The sequence below is a fragment of the Lampetra planeri genome, chromosome 35, assembly GCF_965212315.1.
Source record: "Lampetra planeri chromosome 35, kcLamPlan1.2.h2, whole genome shotgun sequence".
NCBI classification, from domain to species: domain Eukaryota; kingdom Metazoa; phylum Chordata; class Hyperoartia; order Petromyzontiformes; family Petromyzontidae; genus Lampetra; species Lampetra planeri.
This window is the reverse complement of record NC_136141.1, coordinates 4,708,906-4,723,475: the sequence shown is the minus strand read 5'-3', so window position 1 is coordinate 4,723,475 and position 14,570 is coordinate 4,708,906. Positions and strand designations below refer to the sequence as shown.

Genomic DNA, 14,570 nt, shown 5'->3' with positions numbered 1-14,570 from the left:
ATGAGCGGCGATGCGATCTGTTTTTTGGCTACGTTCTGCCCCCCTCCCCCCTCCCGTGTGTCTGAGGAACGGCTGCAATGCGCATCGTGTAGTTGCGCGATTTTTGTGCCGATGTGTTTCGACTTGGGACTGTAGAAAAATGTAGCCTTCGGCAGGGGGCGCCCAGCCCCCTCCAAGCGGCAGGAAAACGGAACCACTTTGTGGTTTACACGTTTGCGTCACCATCTGTGAGCGCTCGTTTAGTCGTATGCGCGTGCACGTGCGGCTCCGGCTTTTCACGCGTTATGGGATGCGCCCACTGCCTCTGGTATTTTCAGCTGTTAATGTGGGGATTTCTGTGCGCAGATCCAAACAGCAGATCTTGGAGGAGCGACAGGGAGACGTGGAATTTGAGCTCCGGCGCCTGTTCAATAAACCCGGTGAGTGGCCGCCCTGTGACCCAGCCAAAGTGTCCCACGTGTTAACACACGTGTACACGTGTACACATGTGTGTATGTGTGCGTGCACGCGCGTCTTGGGTAGTTGTCAAAGATTGTGGGTTGCCATTCGTCTCAAGAATCTCTTCTACTTTGTCTCATTTGTATAGTTTTGCTCGCTCCCTTCGCCGAAATGTAACGGGCATATCATGTACGCATCATTTGCAACGATCAATCCTCCAATGGGTGAAGGCCTCCCCAATCTGCCGTCATATCCCAGGATCCCTGCAATGTTACAATCCGCTGTTGTCACGCGCGCGCGATCCAGTTCCATCGCTCACAAACTCCGCGGCCGACAGCCTCTCAGACGCGTTCCATGGCCCCATCTTCGTCCTTCACCATCGGCCACCGTCCCTTTTTGCCGTGACGCGTCCTGCCCCAAAGCCTCACTCGCGTATCTCGACTCTTCCCAACGATGTTTTTAACCCGCGTATGGTTATCTGATCCACGTGGTCCTCTTTCGGTTTTTCCAGTATTGTTCCAAATATTAATCTCTCCTCCGCCCTTCTTCACGCACTCCTGGTCTTTTTGCTCTGCACTGTTGTAGTTAATCGCCATGTGCCCGAGCGATTTGCAGTACGCGCTCATTGAACACTTTCTACTTTCGGCACATCGGTGTGTTGCGTGTGAATTAATAATCGATGCTCGCTTGCACAATTGATGTACATCTTGAAAATAATAATCTTTAGTCCATCGGAAGACCTTTTCGGTCTTAACAATGCACTTTTTCATCCACTTAATCGTAATGCGCTTAACAAAAGCCGGCTTGATGCACCATCAGATTTTAATTCGTCAAGTTTGTCCGGAATATCACCTAAAACCAATGCATCCATCGTGACCCGAAATAGAAAACACTTTTTATATTCTTAGGTTTTTTTCGGTAAAGTCACGTAGGTAAAAAAATTAAAATTAATTAAAGTAGAATCAAAATTAAATAAAAATCACACAAACGTATACGGGGAGATGCCCGTATACGTTTGTGTTATTTTTATTTTCATTTTATTTTTATTATACTTTTATTAATTTTTTTTTACCTACGTGACTTTACCGAAAAAACCTAAGAATATGAATCCTTGCAGTCACGAAAGCTTCAAATCTAGAAAAAAATACTTTTTATTGAGGAGTCTGTGCCCCGCTGAGTGTTGTGTGCTCTTAGGCAACTGGTTTTTGTTATGTCTGGTCGTTTATTTTTGTAAACGTTGTACTAGCGGAGAAACCATCAATCAGCGTGCGTCTCTTTATTCTTAATGGGAAGAGGGCAGAGGAGGACGAATTAGAGGAATGCTCCCACTCTCCCCGTGCGCCAGAGCTGTTTGTGTGTGCGCACACAACGTAACGATCGTTCAGACAGCAGCAGGAGATCTCTAGAGCTCCCTCTAGCGGGGGGGGCGGGCCTTCTGCCAGCAGTGGCGTGAGCCAGAAATTGCAGGGCTGCGCATTTACCTTGTTGCATGGGTAGCCGTTTCGAGTTAGGAAAGTTTCAAGGTTTCGGTTGAAATAATGATCAACTGTAAGCGGAAAACTGTCACAAATATCACGATTGGAAAGATGAGACCAGACCTACTTAAAATGGCTCATCTCCTCATAACAGAGCCCAGGCGCTGCTGGGCAGATGCATTGTACCTCTGGCGAATGCTGCGCGGGGTGCAATCGCCTTAAGACACCATGCCATTCACAAGAGTAGGCCCCACTGTGTTCCAGCGTCGTGGTCCACCATCGCCGAATAAAATAAAAAAATAACGACACCGCAAATTACTCAATTATAATCGACATGGCGGTCATCGCCCACCGCTTGCAGAAGCCTGACCCCGCACTCGCGTGTTCGCCGCGCGGTTCGAAGCCAGCGGCGGCAGCCAAGCCCCCTGGTTACTTCTGACCGTTTAAAATACACGGCGTGCCATCTGCTTCACGCGCAGTGAACGTTCAAGATCCCGTGACGCCAGTTCGTGAGAGCGGGCCGTTGCGTGCCGGCGTCATGGTCCAAATGTTGCCAAATAAAACAAATCACACTGCAGAATTACTAATTTGGTATTATACACAGCAGTCATCGCCCCCCCCCCCCCTTACTCTGATAACCTGACGGGGGCCCTCCAGAAAACGAGTCGTGAGACTCGGGCTTCCCCGGGTCAACAAGCGTAACAAAGAATAATGAAATAATCGTCATCATCGTTCGGTGGCTGACTGTCTTCGGGAGCTAATCCCGCATCTGAGACACTGGGCCAGCACAGCCGGCATCCTGGGTTCCAATCCAGGTTTCTGTCACTGGAGATTAAACCGGTTAAACCGGTTTGTCAAGTGTAGCGCGTTGAGTCACGAGGCTAAACAACGAAGTAATAATGAAATGATAATAATATAAAACTAACCGTCTCATTGAGCCATGCGCTCAAGGTGGTGGTGGCAGAGGTCGCAACCGGGTACCCGATACCCGTACCCTACCCGATACCCGGCTACCCGTACCCGGCCGGGTACGGGTACGGGTACCCGTTTGCGACCCTGGTGCGGCCGGGTACGGGTAGGCCGTGAGTCACTGGTGAGTAACCGTTTGTCACTCATTTCGGGTAGGGTACGGGTACGGGTAGGGAACGGGTACCCGTACCCGGCCGGGTACGGGTACCCGTTTGCAACCCTGGTGCGGCCGGGTACGGGTAAGGAATCAAAACCCGTTTACGACCTCTGGTCGGTGGTCATGGGTCGTTCCTACGACCGGTTAATTAACCCATCGTCGGCACGAGCCGCCCCGTGTCCTTGATGGCCTTGAGGACATGGACCGGTCAGGCAAGTCGGTTGTGATGACGAGGCCGCGACTGTGATGGCGGCTCAGACTCGGAGAAGAGCGCGGAGGATCGAGCGCGCGAGGAGGAGCTCCTGCAGGAGCTGGTGAGCATCATCGAGGCGCGCAACGCCATCGTGGAGAGCATGGACGAGGAGAAGCACAGGTGAGGGCGCGTGCCGCTGACGCGTGTGCCGCTGGCGTGTGCCGCTGACGTGTGCGGCTGACGTGTGCCACTGGTGTACCCGCGCGTCGCTCGCTCGCTCTCGGCAGAAGAACGTTCTCCCCAGAGTCTGGATTTCGGGGTCGCGGAGGGGAACCAGGATGTACGGTTACTTGCACTGTAGTGTCCAGGCGCAAGGTGTGGCTGTACGCAGCCCTGCAATTCCTATATGACGACAAGAAGCAACATAAACCAATGACGCATTGCGCGGCATCACCACGCCCCTCGCTGTACACAAAACCTCTTTTGCGTGCGATTTGCATTATCCGCGATTGTTTTTTTAAATCCGGGCCATCCCTCCTGTGCCAGCACCCTGGGTAATTGAGCGCCGACCGTCATCGAAATAATCCGCCCATGTTTCCGTCGTTTTAATTAAAAAAGCCTGGGAACTTAGAACCGCGTCGGGAGTTGCGGCTTCCCTTGAGAAGTAAAAAAAAAGTCTGTAAAGCGGCGCTCTGAATATTCAACACCAACACCGCTGGAGCCTCGCACCAGAGCGCGCGAGAGCACGAGCGTGCGAGAGCATTGACGCGTAGCGTGGGGGGGCTTGGGGGGCGGCTCACCTAACGTTTGTGTTCGATGGCGGGGGGGTCCTCCAGGGATGAAGAGGAGGACAAGGCCCTCGAGGGAGTCATGCTCAAGAAGGGTGAGTCATCATCACCCCACCACCACCACCACCACACCCGCAAGCGCTTCCTATTTAATTTTTCTAATCATATTCTTGGCACTTTACAATATTGAACGCCATGTGTTCACCAAATCCCCCCGGAATGCGCCCGACCTCATCGGATCTCGGAAGCTAAGCAGGGGCTGATCCCAAAATGGTGATTGGGAGGGTGACCACCCTGAGCACCAGGTTGTCGTAGGCAACTGCGTGGCTATGCTACACGGTGGGCAGCAGCAGAGGGCAGTGCGGCGAAATGTACAGTATGGTAGTACTGTGCTTCTATGCTCCTAGCTCTCTATGTGGGGGACCGCCTTCGCTAACCCACACTGCTCAGCGTGGTGAAGTCGAGATCAAATAACCTCCACAGCCAGCACGGAGAGGAAGCCTTCATCCAGCAGCGGATTGACAGCGTCTGTAATTGTACACCGCGCATGCTGTACATTGATCGGTGCCGATGATGCACGTGCGTGTACACGCGTACGTGCGCGCCATGCCGGGCCTTAATAGGCGCTCGCTAACAGCACTTAACATGTAGGTGTTCGCGGCCAACATAACGTACGATTCGTAAGAGGGTATTGAGTTGGGCCTAGGTAACGATCTGGACAGATTTATAACGTGAACCCTCCTCCCCACCACCCGCCAGAGCCAAGCAATTAAACCATCGTCACTGCACCGGCATTTTACGAGCGAATTGTAATCGTTCGTGCTCACAACCACGTTTGGCGATTCCGAAAACGACGTCTCGATTGAAACTGCGTCAAGCATTACGGCACTTGTCCCAACGGGTTACGTGGGGGGGGGGGGATTTTTTCTCTGTCCACAAGCAGAGTTCCTGAAGGCGGAGATGGACGTCCGCTCCACCTCCTCGTCCTCCGCACCGGGCGACAGGAAGAAGGGAAAGTTCAAGCCGCTCAAGCTTCTCCGTCGCTCCAGCACCAAGACCGACAAGAAGAGCGGGGGCAGCGGGGGCAGCGGCGGCAGCGGCGGCGCCTCGGGGGGCAGCAAGGGCACGGCTGGGGCAGCAAAGTGAGCGGCCAGCGGCGCCTGGGTTCGTCGTGGAGGCCGGTGCGAAGACGTAGGAGCAGCGTCGTCAACTCGGGCCGGAGCGGTTGCTTGAAGGCCGTGAGCCTCCAACACGGTTGTCAAGAGTGGTGGTGGCGCAGGTGGCTGAGAACGGAGCATGTGCGAGTGTGTCTCTCCGTGGGTACATGGCACTGGCCATGCCTGCCTGTTGATATCAGCTGCTTTTGACAGGAGGCATGTAATGATTCGTTGACCAAACAATCGGTGTGTACGCTCGCCCACGTGTTCCATCGGATTAAATTTTTTGTGGTTTATCAGACCTTACCATAGAGCGAACGAAACTGATTTAGGCTCAGACAGTGGTGCAGAACGTACGAGGACGAACGACGCCGGCGAGACGAACTAGAACGGGTAATTGAATCAAAGCATTGCCAAATACTTGGCGTGAATCGCGACAATCGGATCTCGGGGGTGGGGGGGGGCGGGGGAGAGGTGGATCATTATTACATGGCGATTTGAGAGGCTGCTTGGCAAACGACCGTGCCCACGGGATCACTTTGTGAGTCGTGGAGCAGAAGGCCGGCCTCTGCTGTTGAAGGCCTTGCCTGTGGTCGCCACGCTGCACTACCACCCGCCTGCGCTCAGCAGTTCACAGAGGGTAAAGGTGCAGCCCTGCAATGTCTTGCGTCGCCGCTGGCAGCAAGGGCCTCCGCTGGAGGACGCTCCATAAAGGCCCCTCTAGAGGGCATTTTGGCCCACTCTACCACGCTGGCCAGAGTACCCACACTTTACCCCACCACACAAGACCTGCCCATCAACTGTGTTGTACCTATTTATACTGCTGAGTGGACCGGGGCGTTAGGGACAGTGGCGTGGATTAATAAATGTGGTCCAGTGTTTCAACTGCCGCGCCGGGAGATCGATCCGATTTACTTGCGGATTGCAAGTCCCAAGTGTATGACCATTACACCGCTGGCAGCATCCACGCACGTCACGTTGCCTGCGTGTGTTGTGTACGTGAAGCGTGGCCAGAATTCTGGAAGATTATGGTACAGTGTTACCACCAACAGCCTCGGAAACCTCTGCGGGTGATTTGACCCTCCCAAGTTACCGTCATTCTTGCGAATGAGACTGCTACCCTGGCCTCTGGAGTTCCCATCTGGTCAAACTAAATACGCTTGAGGGTCAACAGCAATTTCGGCAGCCCCATTGGTGGGAAAAAGCATTATTAACACTTTATATCCTTGCAGTAAAGCACACGATTGTTTCACAGCGACGGTTATAATCTGCCCACACACTGGGAGTCGTTGTGTTCTCCGCGCGCGTGTGTGAGTTGTGCACACTTGGTCATGTCTCCTCAAGTGGCTCTGGTTATGATGAATCCTCCGCTGGAGGGGGATTTGTTTCTGGGCGAACTGGATTGCCGGTGTTGAAGCAGAGCGAAAGCAGACGGACGCGAATATGCGCGCACAGATGGAACGCGCACGAGCACGCATTCTGATGTGTGGCCGTGTGGAGGTGGTGTCTACGCGCGTGGACTAGAATCCAGCACCGTTGAGGATAGCACAGATGTTGTCAAACTCCCTTCCCGTGGGTCTTGAAGTGCCTGCCAGAAGGCGGTGGTTCAGGAAAAGTGTGGACTGGCCCCATCTGTTCTAGCTCTATGGGATCGAGCGTTGCCTCCTCGCACGTGTGTTTTCTCTGGGTGTTCCGCTTTCCTCTCACACCCACATGTCTGCGTTCAATAATTCATATAGAGGACCCCTTCCTGTCACTCTTTTTCAATATATTTTCTCTTCAGCCAAATCATTATGGCCATACCGAAACATTAGTCAACAAACACCCAATATTCAAATTCAGTTTGCTGTTCGGTGCATTCTCTTTAATAGGATTTGGAGAGACGCACTCGCCATAGGATAGTGTTATTTATGGTTTGCCAGCGCTTTAGTCAAGCCTTAATTCCAGTGTTTTATGCGCGTTTATTTAGAGTTGTAAGCGCTATATCAGCTGTTAGAATCGTTTTGTATTTAAGCCCGACGTTAGTTCCCGCGTCATAGGCGAGTAGTGTTGCCATCGTTGGTAGGTGAGCAGGTTCCGTACTTTAGACCCCGATGGCGTTGTATTTATAAATAGCGTTTGTAAGTCAATCATATAGCCTGCATTTCTCTACGACAGCTGCCTTCTCAACTTGTATTCGCATGGTTCTGCAATTGTCAAAAGCTGTACGTTGTTGGCTGCGCGCGTGCGCGCTAGGGGGAGGTGGGGTGCGGCGGTTAGCGCGCCGCCCAATGGAACCCGGCGACCTGAGTTCGATTCACGGCCACCACCTCTGACGGTGGCGAATATTTGAACCGGTCCTGGGACTGCCATAGGTCGACCCAGCCTTGAATGAGTACCTGGTGCGATGTGTAAACATCGGCACTCGGGAGACAAAGGCGGCCTGGCGTGGCGTTGGTCACCCACCCGGTCGTGAGCCGTGCCGGCCTTCATCGGTGCTCGCTAACAGCACTTGCCCCAAAAACCTGTTAGGGCTATATGGGGGAGCTTTGTTTTTGTAGCGTGCCTGCCTTTCCTGGCCTTGGTTCGTCCTGCCCACTTCACGTTGTTTTGTGTTCTTGGCGAATGCTGGTCGTGCGCTATTGTCTGTTTATGGAAGAACGGAGATACCGGCGTGAAATCTGTCGCAGTGCATGTCGAGGGTTTCTGTTTCTCCCGATGGTTTGGTAGTTTTGCTGTTAATAAAGTGGGACCAAGTGCAACTCTGGACGGATGACCAAATGTAGTGGTTTGCAATCGCACACACGAGCTGCGTCACCTTTCCCAAGTGTTTATTTCAACGAGACTGTTAAGCACATTTGACATTTTGCCGTGATTTTTTTTTTATTAATCGGTTCTGTCCCCTGTGACTTTAATTAATTCGGTTGATATTGTGTCAAATAAAGGCATGTGGAAACCACACGGGGGAGGCTGCCGGTCTGCTTTGGAAGCCACGTGCTCATCCGTCACATCTGCGCGCCCTCCAAACCCTCGTGAACAACCTCCAGTGGCCGTGTTGATGATGTGCGGTGCGCGGAGCCGCGTGGTGCCTCTACAAAACGTCACCGGCGTGAACGTTGCGTAACATCCCAGTGAACGACGTTGGCGTGTGGCTGGAAACCTTTGGGCAAACGTCGGTCCAGCAACCGTGCGGCAACCACCACTCCTCCCCCGGCAGAGCGAACTCGAGGGAAACAAGACACATCTTCACGGCAATCGTCATATTTATTGTTATTCGTCGGTGGGGGTGGGGTGGGGGGGGAGGAAAAAAATCAAGGTATAATAATAAATAGCCATCTCTCAGGACAAACAAAACCAAGATTGTTATGAAGAAGGGGGGGGGGGCACGGGAGGCGTCACAACCACGCTTTGTCAAGCAACGTCTGTTGTGACACCCACCGGACTCGAAACAGCCAGGGGGGGGACGGGGCACTGACCAATTTTCTCTCGGATTACCGTCAAGCGAACACGATTACACGGCCGGGGAGCGGCGTGGGTGCTACCGCGAGGAGGAGGGAGGAGGAACAGGGAGGACACGTGAACCATGTACACAGCACAGCCTTTCCCACCCGAAGCAGGTCACCGCGATTATTCCGTTTAACAGTCGGGGATTTCTTGAACAGCCCCGTTAAACGGTGTGCGCGGGGATGGTGGTGGTGGTGGTGGTGGAGGAGGAGGGGGTGGGTAAACGTTTAGTAAGTGCTACAGAATGTAGAAGTTAAGAGGCAAAAATAAAACACGTAAATTAAAATATAGTACCGTGTCATGTAAACACCGCCGCTAAAAAAAAAAGGCTTCTCGACGGGGATTTGCCCGGGCAAGTGAAGATCTTTGTTTTCAGCTTGGTTTCACAAATCCGACGGCGGGTTTCACTCGACAGTTTTAAGACTTGCCGGCCACGAGAGTGGCAGGAATAAGTGCTACATGTCGACGGAGGCTTGGCCAGAGCTGCATCGGCCAACAAAATAAAAACAAACAACTCCCCGGGGGACTGGCGCGCAGTCGGGCGAAGGCTTCTTTTCGGGATCCGCTCACCGGCTCTTAACCGTTTGCCGGGCGTTCCTAGAAAATCACAAGCCACTGCAACCCATTCCCGCGCACCCTGCACAAGTTAACCATTCCCGCGAGTTTGCTACCCTTGTCGGTCACATCGAAGTGGCCTTATGTGGGGAGATGGGAGAAAGGGGCATGGCGTCAAGTGGTACGGACGAGGACTGGGGAGGTAGGGGCTATAGGAATGTTCAATGCTTCTTTTGCCTCCAACAACGTGGCAGAAACTGGCACCAATTGTCGCTGCGTGGGACTTTGTTTAGATCGTCTACGTCGCGCGGGTCTGTGGCGTGCGCGCCGCGGGGCACGGAGCCCTCTCGAGGAACGGATTCGTCGCTGGAAAGCGGCGGCGCTTTGTACCCACGACCGTCATCCGTCGACGATTGGAAAATGTGGTCCTCTACCTGGGATTATCGACGCGAACGTGGTTTATAGCTGCTGCTGTTCCCCCGACTGGAATAGGGGACGACGCGGCAGGGGAACGGTGGAGCCACGAGGTCGAGCGGGGTCGTGACCTCGAACGAGGTCGGGAGCCGAGAGGGTCGCCTGCGGTACGGATCCACGCGCCCGCTCGCCCGGGCCAGCGGACGCTTACCGGACAGGGCGGAGGGCGACCGGCCGATAGGACGTGCTCGTGAACGTGTCGTTGTATCGCACAGAGTTGTGTACGGGAGCTACGTGTCTGAACGAAGAAACCTCGTGCTGCGTGCGGGGGCCATTGCATCTGCGTGTGGGTCTCTTGTTTGATGCACACGGCACTGTGACAGGAGTGTGCGAGTTTGCGTGCATCCGAGTGCGTGTGTGCGTGTGTGCGTGAGCGCGGGCTTGAGAGTATGAGCACGAGTGCGTGAGCGTTGAGTGTGTAAGCGTTGAGTGTGCACGTGAGCGTGTGTGACCACGAGCGTGAGCGCGGAGAGGCGTGGAGTCGGCCTACGCGTGCTGGGCCTGCCCCAGGACGCCCATGACGATGGAGGCCACGTGCTCTGTGCTGCCGCCCTGCAGGAAGCTTCTGTGGTCTCCGTCGACGACATGCAGCTTCACGTTGCCGGTCACCACCTGCGGGGCGACACGCAACACACGCGCGTTAACCCCGGCCGCTCCCCAATAACGTGACCTCGAGACGTGACGTCGCGTCACACGAACATGTCGCGTGCCCCCCGTCGCGTGCCGAGAATGGGCGAGCGCGCCACCTGGCTGAGGTTGTAGTCTTCCCCGAGGCCGTCCCCCGTGGGACTCCCGGCCTCGGCGCGCAGCAACGTGACGTCCGAGACCAGCTTCCTCATCGGCTGGTACTTGTCGGCGGCGTGCAGCTTCCTGTAGAAGGAGCTCGCCGAGAAGGAGAGGTCGGTGCGCTCCAGGCCGGGGTGCCGCGCCAGGATGATGTCGCACACCGCCCCGGCGCGCGCGTCCAGCGAGGGCAGCGCCAGCAGCGTCTCGAACGTCTGGTGACACAGAGGCCGCTGTTCACTTGCGAGAGGGCACCTCCCTCTCGCCCGCGCGCGTGCGCGATGCGACCGATGGATCGTCACGTTAAACTCTCGTGGTGGACCCTGACGGCCGATGAGACACGGAACGTTGAAACCGGTGCAAGGTTCGTTTGCGCCGAACCTATGCTGCCGAGGTTGTGCGCTCCAAGCAGACGGTGGGGCTAAATGGGACTGTAAATAATCATTTTTGTGCCGATTACCAGAAACGTGAAGGGGGACGAGTTGTTTGTGTTACTTATATTCTCCACAGCGTGCAGATGAGGGAGGGATGCCTACACCTCTTGGGGTAGAGTTCAAATCCTGGTTCGTGTTCGACTAAGCCTATCGTCCCTCCCTCAAAGGTCGATAAAATAGGAACCACTTTGTCGGGACAGGTGGGACTTACCTGGTAAAAGAAGTAAAAAATGTAATATCTGTTCTTGTAAAACGCAAGGGAGAGCGACGTGCAATGTGCTCGGTGCATGGAGTCACCTTCTGCCGCTCGACGGCCACGAACTGCTGCACGAACGCGCACATCGATTCCGACTCTTCCGCAGCGACGTCTCTCAGCTTGGCCTTGTATCCCTGCCGCCGCGAGGAGGGTGGAGCGGACCGGACAAGACAGAGCAACATGAATTGGGGAAGAACGCAGCGTCGCACACGCGGCATTCACAAGACACCAAACGTCCCGATGTGGCCGGCGGGACGATCCCGGTGAGTCTCCCCCTCCCCGCCCGTCTGCGGATGGTGGGGCTACCTGGGCAGTGGGTGTAGTTTCTGTAGTGGTCGGGGCTACTTTCGTGGGCGGTGCTAGTGGTTGAGTGGGCGTGGCTGTAAAGGGGGGGGGGGGGGGGTTGATTTATATTGTCTTTGTTGCTGTACTGTTTTTTCATCTTTTCGATTCTCATATCGGTGACCCAGGTCGGTCAATTTTGCGAATTCCCTTGCCTCTGAGTTCTAGCCTCGATGAAACAAAAACATTTTAACCGATCGTGAAACAAACGCGCGAGGGGGCGGCGAGCTTTCACCTGCGTGTGCGCAGCCACGTAGTTGTGCGAGCCGTCCAGCAGCAGGAGCGTGTTACCGCTCGGCCCCTTCTTGCCGGTGGCTGCCGACTGCAGCTGCAGGCTCATCTCGAAGGCCACGCACGCGCCGAACGAGTATCCGGCCAGGCGGTACGGCCCCGTGGGCTGCACCCTGCGCACGTGCTCCAGGTAGAACGTCGCCAGGCTGCTGATGCTGTCCAGGGGCGCCTCTGGAGCAAGCGAGCGAGCGAGGGAAGGAGGCAACGGAAAATTACGGACGGACACGCACGAGCGGATTTATAGACCGCAAGGGCCACGCTGGTGACCGTCTTGCCGTCTCGCTCGTTCTCGGTCGGTGCTCCCTAACGGCACTTCCCCGACGGTCTCAACAGGACTACGTGGGGGGATCTACGTGGGAAGCGGCCGGCGGGTCGCGCCGGAGCCCTCACCCTCTGTGCACTGCAGGCCGTAGCAAGGCACGGGCAGCTTGGAGGCGAGCCGCTTGAAGGCGATCGGCGTGCCCTCGATGGGGTGCACGAGGAAGAGCGGCGGCGCGGCGCCGTCCGCGACGTCGTTGATGCGCTCGAGCGTCGCGCCCAGGCGCGGCACCACCAACTCGGGGAGGGTCACCTCCAGCTGGTCCGGCGATACCGGGCGGGGCTCCGCCAGCGCTGCCAACACGCCACAGCGATGGAGAGAATCGCCGATTAATGTGGCCCGTTGCCGTGCGGTCGCGCCGGATGAGTCACGGTTCAAAGTGCGTGCGTGGGCGTTAGGGCCGTGATCGTGTAACGGTTAGCGTGCTGCACTATGAACCCGGCCACGGCCAACAGTGATGATTATCTCAACTCTTCCTGGGCCTTCCCCTTGGTCGACCCAGCCTTAAATAGGGTGTGTAAATATCAACACTTGGGAAACAAAGGCGGCCAGGTGCGGTGCTAGCCACCCACCCCGTCGTGGGCAGGGCTGGTCTTCGAGGGTGCTGCTACTCGCTAGAAGCACTTGCTAAATGGGGCGGAGGGAGGAATTTTGGTTGATGATGTCACCTGAAGCACAAAGAAACTGGGACATCATGGCAAAAGAATGGCTCACAACACCAGCCGAGGTGAGAACTGCTCGGACATTTTGCAGCCGGATTTCACAGGACAGCGGCTACCTACTCAACGAGCGCACAATCCTGGAAGCACCAGAGCAGGTGGCGAGCGGAGTTGCCCGCAGAGCCGTGGCGAGCTGCTTGTCTGCGTTGTGCGCGCGCCCCTCACCGGTGTTGGAGGCGGAGAGCTCGCGTAGCTTGGTGACGGTGAGCTGCCGGATGTCGCGCATGGACAGCACGAGGTCGTAGTCGCGCTCCAGCGTCTGCCGCACCTCGACGCCCATCAGCGAGTCGAGGCCCAGGTCGGCGAGCGACGACTCGGGGTTGATGCTGCTCACGTCCCGCACGCCTGAGCGGAGCACGCGGACCGAACGCCCCGCGCGTCAGCTCGCGACGGCCGTCGACGACGCTAACGGCCAGAAAGAGGGCCGCCGTGGGCCGCCGTGCGCCGCCGAGTGGGTGGCGGCGACCTCCCCGCACGCCCGCGCCGAAACGAGCGCCGTTAACCGACGGAGCCACGGGTTCGTTTGCTGCCGCGTCAATCAGCGGCGCCAATGACGGCCAGAACAATGGTATGCCGGCGTTCGCCACTAGGTGTCGGCGAAATCCCACTAACGCAGACACCCGGTGTAAGCCGGTACGCCGCAGCCGGCACTTCCCCGGAACAGCGAACGTGTAAAACCTGCACATGTCGCGGACACATTTACATTCCGAGCACCGCGCACGCCGCAGCTCATCCATCTCACCCAGGATGTGGGCCACGGCCTCCACCAGGTCCTTCTTGTCGGCCTGGTCGGCCCGGGCCGCGGTGGACCGCTCGGCCAGCACGAAGCTGGAGAGCACGGGGTGGCCCTGCGACAGGAAGCGGTCGAGCGTGTCGAGGCAGGAGCCGATGCGCTGGGGCAGCGTGCCGCCGATCACCGTCTCGTTGTCCCCCATCGACTCGAGCACCACGCCCACGTCGCCGATGGCGCCCCACTGCACCGCCAGGCCTGGTACCACCAACCGGGGGAGAGGAGGGAGGGAGGCGGCGGTCACGGTGGCGTGAGGGGCGGTTGTGTGGACGGGGTAGGGTGGGCGGTGCGGCACGCGTCGCGGCGGTGCGGAGGGCGTCGCGGCGGGGCGTTACCGGGGAAGCCGTCGTGCCTCCTCTTCTCGCAAATGCGCTCCATCGCGGAGTTGGCAAAGCCGTAGTTGCTCTGCCCGGCGTTGCCGCGGCCACTGCTCACCGAAGAGAAAACCACGAACCAGTCGAGCTCGGGGCAGTTCGCGCGTGTCACCCTGTGGGAGAGGGAGGAGGGGGTGGGCACACCAGCCGGTCGGTTAAAGCGACGCGGAATGGAGGGGTGAGTCACTCGGCGGGAGTCGTAGCAGCGGAGCGAGCAGGAGGAAGGTTTGCTTTGTTCACGCACAGAGAGGGTTACAGCCTGCTCTACCGCGGGGAGATTTTGAGTTTTGGTGTCGCCCTCGTTTGCGCAACGGGCGTGTGAAGCGCAGCCCCTGTGTGTCAATCCGCTGCTGGAAGGACGAGGGCCCGTCCCCACGCCGTGCGGGGCCGTGGCGGTTATTTTACCAAACGTCTCCTCGCTGGGCACCGTGGGGGTTGGCAACGTGGAGTTGGAAGCGCAGAAGTACAGCGCAACAATGGATTCTGCTGCACTGCCCTCCGCTGCCCCGCCACGTGCGTGTCCCCGCGAGCCCTGTAGCCACCCCGTCTGTGCGCGGTGTTCACGCGCGCAGG

General features: G+C 56.7%; 2 protein-coding genes across 3 annotated transcripts in view; one reads left to right on the top strand and one right to left on the bottom strand.

Moving 5' to 3' along the window:
• Positions 1-8,117, top strand: part of LOC144730313 (MICAL-like protein 1) — a 40,676-nt gene extending 32,559 nt beyond the window's left edge. For both annotated transcript variants that reach the window (XM_078611033.1, XM_078611034.1), the window contains exons 12-15: positions 346-419; positions 3,298-3,412; positions 4,069-4,115; positions 4,964-8,117. In XM_078611033.1, the coding sequence (XP_078467159.1) occupies positions 346-419; positions 3,298-3,412; positions 4,069-4,115; positions 4,964-5,166 (439 nt within the window). In that variant the 3' untranslated portion in view covers positions 5,167-8,117. The remainder of the gene's footprint in view (positions 1-345; positions 420-3,297; positions 3,413-4,068; positions 4,116-4,963) is intronic.
• A 284-nt stretch (positions 8,118-8,401) lies between these two features.
• FASN (fatty acid synthase) overlaps positions 8,402-14,570 on the bottom strand; it is a 41,062-nt gene continuing 34,893 nt past the window's right edge. Inside the window, exons 35-42 of the mRNA XM_078611029.1 lie at positions 13,959-14,110; positions 13,576-13,821; positions 12,999-13,178; positions 12,186-12,407; positions 11,740-11,966; positions 11,204-11,296; positions 10,436-10,687; positions 8,402-10,301 (exon numbers count right to left, since the gene is read on the bottom strand). Coding sequence (XP_078467155.1) covers positions 10,176-10,301; positions 10,436-10,687; positions 11,204-11,296; positions 11,740-11,966; positions 12,186-12,407; positions 12,999-13,178; positions 13,576-13,821; positions 13,959-14,110 — 1,498 coding nt within the window. The 3' untranslated portion in view covers positions 8,402-10,175. The remainder of the gene's footprint in view (positions 10,302-10,435; positions 10,688-11,203; positions 11,297-11,739; positions 11,967-12,185; positions 12,408-12,998; positions 13,179-13,575; positions 13,822-13,958; positions 14,111-14,570) is intronic.